This window comes from Photinus pyralis, unplaced genomic scaffold (genome assembly GCF_008802855.1).
Source record: "Photinus pyralis isolate 1611_PpyrPB1 unplaced genomic scaffold, Ppyr1.3 Ppyr1.4_LG7, whole genome shotgun sequence".
In the NCBI taxonomy this organism is placed as follows: Eukaryota; Metazoa; Arthropoda; class Insecta; order Coleoptera; family Lampyridae; genus Photinus; species Photinus pyralis.
Window position 1 is genome coordinate 34,772,932 of NW_022170738.1, and position 12,569 is coordinate 34,785,500.

At 38.2% G+C, this 12,569-nt stretch overlaps 1 protein-coding gene across 3 annotated transcripts; it reads left to right on the plus strand.

Moving 5' to 3' along the window:
• Positions 1 to 2: 2 nt before the first annotated feature.
• LOC116175389 (argininosuccinate lyase) lies at positions 3 to 8,606 on the plus strand. Of its 3 annotated transcripts, none has more exons than XM_031493480.1 (8): positions 3 to 50; positions 6,904 to 7,182; positions 7,226 to 7,458; positions 7,502 to 7,695; positions 7,742 to 7,941; positions 7,985 to 8,128; positions 8,176 to 8,363; positions 8,415 to 8,606. In XM_031493480.1, the coding sequence occupies exons 1-8, from the start codon at positions 42 to 44 to the stop codon at positions 8,560 to 8,562; spliced, it is 1,395 nt and encodes a 464-aa protein (XP_031349340.1). In that variant the 5' UTR covers positions 3 to 41; the 3' UTR covers positions 8,563 to 8,606. The 3 variants fall into 3 exon arrangements, with proteins under 3 accessions (XP_031349340.1, XP_031349341.1, XP_031349342.1); XM_031493481.1 differs by lacking the exon at positions 3 to 50 and adding an exon at positions 2,346 to 2,385; XM_031493482.1 differs by lacking the exon at positions 3 to 50 and adding an exon at positions 5,800 to 6,808.
• The last annotated feature ends 3,963 nt before the right edge of the window (positions 8,607 to 12,569 follow it).

Below are 12,569 nucleotides of genomic sequence, written 5' to 3' on the forward strand. Positions count from 1 at the left end.
GATTAGTTGTAATTCAGCACTCGCCAGTCGCCTTTCAAAAAATGGAAATGGTAAGATGTAATGTAATTCTTTCTCAATGTTTGTGGTGGGGTAACCTTTTCACTAAACTTTGACTTATTGATCGTTGTAAATGAAATTAATCGGACCAGTTTGTTTTCTTATCTTCTGTAGTATTTTGCAAAGAAAATAGATGGTATTATATGCAACTTTCTCCATCTTTTGCCTAGTGATGTAGATCAACAAAAAGCATGCTTGAACTGTTGAGACTTTTTATTTCTCAAAATCAAAAATAAATGTCAAAGATGCATTTCCATATTGATGGATATTTCAAACAAAACTGTACCTACACATTACATTGAAAAAAGCGTTGATCTACTCAAAATCGTTATGAAAAGAATTCAAACAACAACGCCTAAACCCTAAAGCACCTTTTGAGGTACCTACGTCATTTTCGTTAAAATGTGGGTCACCGAGTTCTTATCATACCGCACAAAATAGGGATACGCTACCCGCTCAAATTTTTTGTTAACTTTCATTTTTAGTTGTAATAAGTTATTTTTTGACACTTTCCTATTTTTGATATTTTAGCATTCAAACAATCACGTCTTTTACCCAGATTTTGTGTCCACTACTCTCCTACTATTAAAACTTTGTTTGGCTTTTATCAATTTGAAGTTATAATTTCTTAGAGGGCTTGTTTTGAAGGGATTAACTTTATTTATCAAGTAAATGGCCCCTTTGTAGAATATGTCAAACATTGTGTATGTGCGATATGGAGGATGGGACACCAAACTAGTACTACCATATTCAAATTTTTTTACTGTCTCTCGAAAATTCACATTGCCCGCATGACATGAAGGGCTTTCATTTCAAAACGAACCACCGATTGTAATTTATAATTTTGATTCAAAAATTGCAAAAACACGTCTATTTAAATAGTAGAAGTTGAATGGTAGGTTTCCCATAGTTTTTTACCGCCGCAGTACCAGTTACCCCCACCTCAAAATTTATACAACTCGCCCTCCCCCCGATAAAATTCTTTTTACAGAAATTCTCACAACATTCATTTTGGATGGTCTAGTTATGTATTACTTTTAAAAGAAATGATCAAAGTCCTTGTGTGAGATCGACGGGATTTTTGTATGGCAGATCAGGATCACTATATTATTACGCAGTCGCATATATGTATTCGTATTGCAAAATAAAAGTCGCAAAGTAAGTTTATCAAATATATGTATCCGCGTTTGACCATTCGTCAGATCTTGTCCGGAGTGACTACATTCCCACTTCTGACGCCCCTACAGACCTATAAATGCGCCATTGGTGAATTTTACCGAAAATCTTCTACAAAATAATACTCAATTTTTGGGGCACTTCTCACAGCTCGAGCTGCTATTGGCGACACGAGAAAGAGAGGTCGCGTTTCGCGCTTTAAAAAATGTTAAACCGGATGAAGTAACTTCGCAGCGGAAGGTAAATTTTGGGCACCCGAAATCGACAACCCCTCGAAAATATGCGCCTTACAGAAAGTGGTTAATTTCGCCCTATAAATGCTATTACGCAGGGGTTGTGTGAATTTACTCGATCTTTCCGACGACACCAGTTTGAGAGCAATTGGAACAAAACCAAAAATAGGAAAAAACTGAGAAATCACCACGTTAGTAATCCACGCTCAAGGATGGCGCCCAGATGTCGCCGACCTCACATCATGTAGCCCCGTCCCTACAGTTGTTCATTACATGTCCCCGGTAGGTACACATGCACTCGTCTTACTACGAGCGTTCTTCTGCCAGATTTCGTAGAGCCGTCGTAGGGACTGCACCTCGCCCGCGACTTCCAAATGCGTTCATGAAGATTAAAAACAATGCAAAGAATCTAAGCTGGACTAGACTGCCATGAGAGGACTCCCTAATGCGTTTCTGCCTTAAACGACATCAAATCAAAGAATTCCATCGATTGAGTGATGGGCGCAAGGGGTACCGATGAAGCATGCACTTGTTCTTTAGAATATGTAGTTTATTTTGCCTGCTTTAATTAATCCCCACCGACCGCTTGTATTTACACGATAACGCTTAAAGCAAGCCGGAGTAGCCCACCTACGACGTATCTACAGTCAGGGATGTCGGAGGAATGAAACACGATAACAAAATTCAGTCTACTTGTTCCTCATAGCGAATAAGAGTCTCCCTGGNTTAATAAAATATATTAACACACTTAATTGATATCAAATTGTAGATCTAGTCGATGAAACGGATGGGTCAAAGTATGAATACGTCAGCAAAGGGGAATGATTTCGTGGGTAATTAGGTAAGGACATGGTGAAATTGTTTCAGATGATTAGTTGTAATTCAGCACTCGCCAGTCGCCTTTCAAAAAATGGAAATGGTAAGATGTAATGTAATTCTTTCTCAATGTTTGTGGTGGGGTAACCTTTTCACTAAACTTTGACTTATTGATCGTTGTAAATGAAATTAATCGGACCAGTTTGTTTTCTTATCTTCTGTAGTATTTTGCAAAGAAAATAGATGGTATTATATGCAACTTTCTCCATCTTTTGCCTAGTGATGTAGATCAACAAAAAGCATGCTTGAACTGTTGAGACTTTTTATTTCTCAAAATCAAAAATAAATGTCAAAGATGCATTTCCATATTGATGGATATTTCAAACAAAACTGTACCTACACATTACATTGAAAAAAGCGTTGATCTACTCAAAATCGTTATGAAAAGAATTCAAACAACAACGCCTAAACCCTAAAGCACCTTTTGAGGTACCTACGTCATTTTCGTTAAAATGTGGGTCACCGAGTTCTTATCATACCGCACAAAATAGGGATACGCTACCCGCTCAAATTTTTTGTTAACTTTCATTTTTAGTTGTAATAAGTTATTTTTTGACACTTTCCTATTTTTGATATTTTAGCATTCAAACAATCACGTCTTTTACCCAGATTTTGTGTCCACTACTCTCCTACTATTAAAACTTTGTTTGGCTTTTATCAATTTGAAGTTATAATTTCTTAGAGGGCTTGTTTTGAAGGGATTAACTTTATTTATCAAGTAAATGGCCCCTTTGTAGAATATGTCAAACATTGTGTATGTGCGATATGGAGGATGGGACACCAAACTAGTACTACCATATTCAAATTTTTTTACTGTCTCTCGAAAATTCACATTGCCCGCATGACATGAAGGGCTTTCATTTCAAAACGAACCACCGATTGTAATTTATAATTTTGATTCAAAAATTGCAAAAACACGTCTATTTAAATAGTAGAAGTTGAATGGTAGGTTTCCCATAGTTTTTTTACCGCCGCAGTACCAGTTACCCCCACCTCAAAATTTATACAACTCGCCCTCCCCCCGATAAAATTCTTTTTACAGAAATTCTCACAACATTCATTTTGGATGGTCTAGTTATGTATTACTTTTAAAAGAAATGATCAAAGTCCTTGTGTGAGATCGACGGGATTTTTGTATGGCAGATCAGGATCACTATATTATTACGCAGTCGCATATATGTATTCGTATTGCAAAATGAAAGTCGCAAAGTAAGTTTATCAAATATATGTATCCGCGTTTGACCATTCGTCAGATCTTGTCCGGAGTGACTACATTCCCACTTCTGACGCCCCTACAGACCTATAAATGCGCCATTGGTGAATTTTACCGAAAATCTTCTACAAAATAATACTCAATTTTTGGGGCACTTCTCACAGCTCGAGCTGCTATTGGCGACACGAGAAAGAGAGGTCGCGTTTCGCGCTTTAAAAAATGTTAAACCGGATGAAGTAACTTCGCAGCGGAAGGTAAATTTTGGGCACCCGAAATCGACAACCCCTCGAAAATATGCGCCTTACAGAAAGTGGTTAATTTCGCCCTATAAATGCTATTACGCAGGGGTTGTGTGAATTTACTCGATCTTTCCGACGACACCAGTTTGAGAGCAATTGGAACAAAACCAAAAATAGGAAAAAACTGAGAAATCACCACGTTAGTAATCCACGCTCAAGGATGGCGCCCAGATGTCACCGACCTCACATCATGTAGCCCCGTCCCTACAGTTGTTCATTACATGTCCCCGGTAGGTACACATGCACTCGTCTTACTACGAGCGTTCTTCTGCCAGATTTCGTAGAGCCGTCGTAGGGACTGCACCTCGCCCGCGACTTCCAAATGCGTTCATGAAGATTAAAAACAATGCAAAGAATCTAAGCTGGACTAGACTGCCATGAGAGATGTTCTTTAGAATATGTAGTTTATTTTGCCTGCTTTAATTAATCCCCACCGACCGCTTGTATTTACACGATAACGCTTAAAGCAAGCCGGAGTAGCCCACCTACGACGTATCTACAGTCAGGGATGTCGGAGGAATGAAACACGATAACAAAATTCAGTCTACTTGTTCCTCATAGCGAATAAGAGTCTCCCTGGCCCTACTGTACACCCATCCGTAGGATACCAACACCTACTGTTTGCCCATAGCGTAAGATTACCCTCATCCGAGTTACAGCTGCATTGCATTTGACATGTGGAGCTATCACTGTTTAAATAACATAACAGTTCTATCAATAATAGTCGCTGACACGGAAAAAATTCCCATATGTGATGGTTTTGTTCGTCTGTCCCTCGTCTAACTCGAAAAGAAAAAGAGACAGCGATGTTGACCTTCGCCAATCGATTTCTGCGAGTTAAAGGAGCAGTGCTATTGAATATGAGCCGGATTAAAAGTCGTGTTTCCGAATGCTAACTGTTTTAACTAGATTCGAACGGTGCACAAAAAATTCCCCTACTGAAAATCGAATGCAATTCTTCGTATCCCGTTTTACCTAAATTAAGGTAATTTACAAAGGGGCGCAATTTTAATTCTTGTCCTAGGCGCCATGTGGGAATGTTACGCCACTCGGTCCATAGCCGGCTCATAGAAATCTATTGGCGAAGGTCTTTTTGGAATAACGTGTATATAAGCGAGATATGAAGGTTTGTGTCGGCGACTTTTATTGACAGCACTGTCACGCTATTTAAACAGTGGCAGTCCCAGGTGGCAAATGCAGTTGTAACACGCATGAGGATAATCCTACGCTATGGGTGAACAACAGGACCTAGAAGAACCTAAGTCGACTAAATTTTATTGTCACCGTGTTTCATTCCTCCGATCTCCCCGACTACAGAGACGTCGGAGGCGGGCTGCTCAAGCCTATAACAATCTGTCGGTCGGGATTAATTAAAACAGATAAAATAAACTACTTAGGTACACTCATTCCATAGTTTCATATGATGTCGTTTATGTGGTTTATGTTAATTTTTAAATTTAATAATTGGTAATTTTAGCCCCTCTTTTGAACGGCGCCCAAGGTACGTGCCATGCCTGCCCCTCCCTAGATACGCGTCTGTACTAAACCATAAACGCCAGTCGGGCTGACTTTCTTTCCAATGTTTTAGATCCATTCGTGTAGATGAATATGTCTGGTTGGAATGCCACTTCTGCATCAACAGGATGTAATAAGAATTGAGGGGTGAGTCCTATCGCCCTTCTGGGGTAGGCAATCTTTTAATCGCCTCGCATAGAACTCGAGAATAGCCCACCTCAATTCCTCTGCTATTCAACAGCCCCTTAGTTTCCAGACGCAAAGATGCCAGAATGACCTGCTCTCTCACGCGGGGATCTAGTGGCGGCAGACCGAGAAGGTCCTCCAAGACGACTGTGGGGGTTTTTCGCATTGCGCCAGTGCAAGCAAAGCCCGCTATTCTTTGCTCATGGTCATGATTAAAAAGTGCTAAAATTGTGGAGAGTCTGGTTCTAGGCCACCAGACAATTGCTCCATAGCAAAACACTGCTTTCAGCAGCTGCGCAATCCGATCTTGTACGACTTTCATTACGTTTTCGTTGCGCGTGCGCTAAAGAGTTGATTTTTCGAAAGAAAAAAAACTCCCCTTCGATGGTTTTGTCACTCTGTTCCTCGCCAAATCCGCGTACGAAAAGACAGCGATGTCGTACCTTCACCAATCGATTTCTACGAGTTTAAGGATCAGTGCTACTCAGGGTGCTACTGAATATGAGCCGGATTAAAAATCTGGTCTCCGAATGCGAGTGGTAAAAAATTCCGTTTAGTCGGAAATGGGAGTACAGACAGACAGACCGACAAACCGACAGATGGATTGACATCATCGAGATTTTGTTTGATTCGAATTCTTGGTGCTTGAAAACGGTTATTAGGTTATTACCCGTCAAAAAGATAATTGTTTATCCAGATGCAACACCTCTCCTACTAGCATGCGAGTGGTCAAATAGGGAGGGAGGATAACACATTTTTCTAAATAAGCTAGGGATGCAAGTTAAGGAATTAGACCCTTTGCTGATCTGCGAACAACTGGCGAATACTTACTGGTAAAAATTCGTCCTTAACGAATCCTTTGGAAGTCTACAACTCTACACCTCCGTAACTGACAGAATTTCGCGAGCTTATCCTAGAATTTATCCCTGGTATCGGAGTAACAAATCAAAATGACTCAAATCTTTCGTCGTAAAAGTCTTCCAACTTCAAATAGCAAATAGAATATAATTTACCTGCACTATTTGCCAACAATTTGTAACGTAAATAGATTTTGGATTGTGCTATTTGTTTGTTCCATTGTCGTTACTTCTCAGTCAACCGCAAAGTCTTATCAAACCTCAATGTTTGGCTAGTTAATATTTGCACGATCCTACTTATCTATCAATTTGTTTATATAAAAGTGCAAGATTCTATTGATTTCAACTACGTTTGTGCTTCAGTTTCTAGAGATACCTTCGAATAATACAGTAATGGTAAGAGAGCATACTGTTCTTTTGAAGTCACCGTCACTATCCTCTAAATCTCCGAAATACTCAAGTTTACACGCTTAATTTGAAACATTTGCCAGGCCGATAAGCTGTGGGGAGGTCGTTTTTCCACATCTCCCAATCAAGAATTGGAAAAGCTAAATTCCTCTATAAACATCGACAAGGAATTATACGCGGAAGATATCGCCGGTAGTATAGCATACGCAAAGTCATTGGTCACCGTCAATCTACTAACGGAAGAAGAACGGGATCGAATTTGCGACGGTCTAAATTGCATAAAGAAAGAGTGGGATGAAGGGAGTTTTATTATTAAAAAGGACGACGAGGATATACACACGGCAAACGAAAGACGGCTAAAGGTAACAGTACCATGCGTGAGTTTTGTACATGGTCTCCCCGCAGGAATTAATAGGCGAACCGGCAACAAAATTGCACGTTGGGCGTAGTCGCAATGATCAAGTTGCTACAGACATGAAGCTTTGGTTGCGATCGCGTTTAACTGAACTCAAATCGCTTATGCTAGAATTAATTAATGTAACTTTGGAGAGATCCGCTGAAGAGGTTGGTGTTTTGATGCCAGGGTATACGCACTTACAACGGGCACAGCCGGTGAGGTGGAGTCATTGGCTTTTAAGGTACCCCAAACTGTTTAACAAAAATTAAATCCGCCTTTTACAGTCACGCATGGTCGTTGAAAAACGACGTGGACCGATTGCAAGAGATCAAGAAACGTGTCAACATAATGCCTCTTGGTAGTGGAGCTTTAGCGGGAAATCCTTTTAATATAGACCGGAAGTTGCTAGCGGCATCTTTAAATTTTGCTGAACTTACCCATAACAGCATGCAAGCAGTTTCTGACAGAGATTTTATAGGTAAGTCCTATATCGCTTTCCAAATTGATCAGGCGCTCTTTTCTAGCTGAGTTTTTATTTTGGGCTTCCTTAACCGGTGTTCACATGAGTCGTTGGGCTGAAGATTTAATTATATTTTGTTCAAAAGAATTTGGCTACGTTACAATAGACGAAGCGTTTTCGACGGGAAGTAGTCTGATGCCGCAAAAACGAAACCCAGATTCGTTAGAGTTGATTAGAGGAATTGGCGGTGGTCTGTTTGGAAAGGTAACTAAAAATCGTCGGCTCGATTTTACTATTTTCTGATTAGTGCTGCAGCTTAATGATGACAATGAAAGGGCTTCCCTCTACCTACAACAAGGATATGCAAGGCGATAAATCAGAAATGTTTGCTGCTTTCCAGAAGTTGCAGTCAATTTTAAAAGTTGCGACTGGTGTAATTAAAACGTTAAAGGTAGATATTTATATGAAAAAATGCACTCGCATTATAAGCAACCATAGCTGAACGAAGAAAAGTGTCAAGGTGGTTTAAGTGTTGAAATGTTAGCCACTGACATTGCGTACTACCTTGTTCGTAAAGGTCTACCCTTCCGAAAAGCGCATCACATTGCAGGGCAAGTAGTCGCTCACGCGGAAAAAAGCAACGTTCCGCTACAATCATTATCTTATAATGAATTAAAGTCAATAAGGCAAGTAGTAATCGAACAGACTTTTTTCTTATTACGCTGTTGTACTTTTAGTGAGCACTTTAGCAACGACTTCTCCAAAATCTGGAATTATGAGAACAGCGTCGAGCAATACCAGGCAATTGGTGGAACCAGTAAAAGAAGCGTTTTAAATCAAATTGAGGAACTGAAGAAATGGATGAATGAAACACGAACATTATAAAAGGTTTTTGAAATAAAGCGATTCTGAATTAGCAAAACAGCTAAAGACGTTGTATATGGTACACCGCAAATCACAAGCTAGAAAACCTTCCATCAGCAGACCATATACACAGTCAACAGTGAGTGTGCTGATGGTTACAGACTTGCTGCACAAAATTGTTAAGTATTACGTTTAGCTTGAGCAACAAATTGATCTCCGATTTTCAACTGATAACGTCACTACAGTAACAACTACATAGTCTCCATTTGACGTCGTTAGTAATAAATGATCACAGAGTATAGCGACTGTCCAATGTGCATATGACAAACACTCGTCCAAAGTTAAAATGAAATAATTTGTCACTAAAGTCTGCGATAGAAAACAACTCTTGGCTGAATATGTCACTTTACGGCCTGATAGTTGAGTCGGTTTACTTGCATGTGTAATACTTCCGGTATTGTTCGTGCTACTGAGTTCATTCCGCATTGAGCTGACGAAAATTTCCTTTTTCTTTGTCTCACCAGACAGTTCTTTTCATTAACGTAATCTATTAAAACGCACCTACTCCCTCCCTCCCTGATTATTAAACGAGCGAGTTTTTTAGTAAAGTCATTGGGTCTTATAAGATCATTTAACATTTTGGTGATTGGAATTGCTAGTTTGAGCTGTGCATTAAGTAACGGGATTTTTTTTATTATCAGATGCCCTCGAGAACTAACTTAAAAGAAGTTGTTCGCGTCGAAAGTAAGTAAGATATTCATTCTCTTCTCTTCATGCAGTTGCCTTTAGTTTCTGAATTCTGCGATGTGCTTCTCCAAACGAGCTTACTATCAAAGGTTGGGTCCAAAATTAAGTCATCTTTACAACTTGTAGTGGGGCACCATTTATAGTATACAGTACCTACTAAGATAGCCTTCGAAGTCATTAAGAAATTTTGTGTGCTGTTGTTTAAAATGGTGTCTTGAAAGCACAACATGTCAGGTGAAAGTTCTGAGATTAGCTGTTGTATCCTTTCGACGCGATAATAGAATCCATCACAGTTGAAGCAACGAGTTGAATGGATTTTATTAAGAGAGTTGAGAATCATCTGAGAGGTCTTCCTCGCCCTCGCCGAGGTTATCGGATGATAGGGAAAGTATACTACAGACACTTCCTGTTTCCAGTTTCAGTAAAATATTAACTCCAGAAAAAAGTTCGTAAAATCAAAAAATCCGATTTTTCCATATTTCAAAAACCAAAAAAAATGTCAGGAATGTTTAAACTCTATCTTCTTGGACCTTTGATTGCGCTACTTTTCTCCTATTTAACCAATTTTGTATCACTTACCCTTTCTAGAATGTCCATAGTGGTTCTCGTTTTCTCGGACAAAGTGTACACATGCATTCTTTTTGGACCACTAGAAACGTGTAGACAGAAGAACATAGCATAAAAGAACAATATAAAAATTATATCAAAATGTAAATATTTAGGTAAGTATGTGACTTATGTACCAACAAAGTAAGTTGTATTGCATATCATTAGGGGGAATAAACCTCTGGTCGTTTTTCGAAAGTGTCATATAGATAAAGAATGAATCATCCCGTAAATGGGTGGGTACTTTTCTATTTATAAACATATTTGCTTTCCATAGATTACCCCTAGCTTAGGAAAAAAACACGCATGGAAAAGTACGAAACACCAGTAGAAGCCATGTTGTTTACGATAAATGACAATAATGAGGTATTTTTTAATCAGACAGAAAATTTATATTCAAAAGTTTAAAGCATTGGCATAAAAAGCATTGTTTATAATATAAAAGAGTGAAATGCGACTTTCCACTGCGTCGCGTGACCAGAAACCAGATGAATCATAATGACGTCAGTGTAACTACGCGAATGACGTAAGCGATCGAAATATAGGTACCTACTGCTTTTTCTTACGTCTTCCTTAAAAACTGAATTTGAAATAAGTATCTCAGATCTCTTGACACTATTTCTTCTCCGCAACCTCACGTAAATATTTGCAAAATTATACATACTATAATGTTGCTATCCATCAAATAAACATATTGATTTTTTAAACATAGCAGGATTTTTTTTTAAATTTACTATTAAATATTTATTTGGGTATCTACCTGTTACGCAACAATATTGATTATTTACTATGACTTCATGTAAACACCTATTATCAACAAGTGGTCAACGCAATTTACTAACAAACTCTGCTTTATGTGAGAGCAAACCTAAACAGTTTTTTATTTGATTACCTACATAAGATATTTACGTATATTTAATTTATATCCTTAATTACCGTGCAATTATTTGAAAGGTCAATTCTACACGATTTTATCGTCATAACAGCAATAGCAAAAAAGAAAAAAAACTGGTTACCTACATCAAAATGACATGTTGTAGCACACTGGAATTAATAATTTATACTTTCAAAACATATAATTACATGTACTTACATATCATATCGATAGGTATATAATATGTAGATTTGTTTTTTTCTAAACATTACTATTATGAATACTTACCTAATATAATATCTATAAGCAACGATATAATCAAGAAATTGTTAAATGAATGAATTTTGAACCAGGAAAGGTGGGTTCCTTTTCCTTAGTTATAATAGAATGTAAACCCGGAAGCGGGTAGGCTAATCAAATGATTACGCCAAGTCACCGGACATGCCATAATTTTAATCCCTTACAGTTTACGTTGTACATAAATTTCTTAGTATCTCTTTCGATTTGTCTTTCTCTTTTCAAATGAGCGCAATCGTGTTTTTTGTAACAAAACACCGTACGACTCCACTAACAGAAGTGTAATAGATTGCGAAACCAAACTTGCCGTCTCTTTCTTGCATTGGATCCAGCACTATGTTGCTTGACAATTTAACGAGCTCTTTTTAGTTTACACCGTGGCGAAAACGAACTTATAGAGCAATCCGTGTAACTAATAGGGATCATGAGGTCCGGTAGTTCTTCGAAGCGCAAAAATTTTAAGTTATGCAAACAAGAAACATTTTCTCTATCATCGGAAGGAGAATACCTACCTACCCACAAACTTATACAAAGCTTTAGCTCCTGCACATTTCAGTTTATTATGCTTGTTCAGAAGAACCCATTTTCAAATGAGTATAATTTTTGTTTGAAAAGTGAATTTAAAAAACTGTTCGACAATTAATTTTGTTCTTTATTAACTCATCCAGTAAGTATGTACACAACAAATGTCGTGGAATTCTTTCCGGGAATTGCAGTGGAATTTTTTTCGAATTTTCAAACACTAATATCAGAGTCATGATTTTCATCTTCAAAAACCCCCAGAGACCAACTTTCATCGAAAAGAGAATATTTCTTTCGCGGTAGGAGTTTTGCAAAAAAATTGGCAAAATCGGAAAGGGCATACCCCAAAACCTATTGAAAGACGTGCCACCGGTCTTTCTAACTCTTATGGTTGCTGAGAAAAAAATGAAAGAAGAAATGCAAATTTCACCACTTTCTTGAGGGTGGCTCCCAAACGAAACACGTTAGTTTTACTTTTATTTGAGGTGCATACATACAAAATTTCATGCAATTCGGTTCATAACTAACATCTGTAATGGCTCATTATTGACGAGCTCCTAGCGATTTTATAACTTTGCGGTGTCTGTCTGTCTGTCCGAGTCCGTCCGTTAGCACGATATCTCGTAAACGAATGGACCGATTACGATGATAATGTTGCAGGTGGATTCTTTATCCAAATTTGTAAATCGGAGTTCGTGAATTGGCAATGCAGGCCAAAAAATAAAGAAAGCCCTTTTGACATCTCCGTTAGTTATAAACCGAATTGCATGAAATTCAATATGGGCATAGCTTTAGCCATATAAAACACAATTCCAAAAGTTGAGCCTAAAAATTTGATACATAGTCACTTGGAATAAAAGCAAATTTAACGCCAGTTTCCAAATTTGGTTTTGTGCGTGATATGCAGTGTCAACTTTCTTATGTATGGAAGCAATTAAATGAAATTTCATACATATACACTTTAACTAAAAGCAAAACTAAC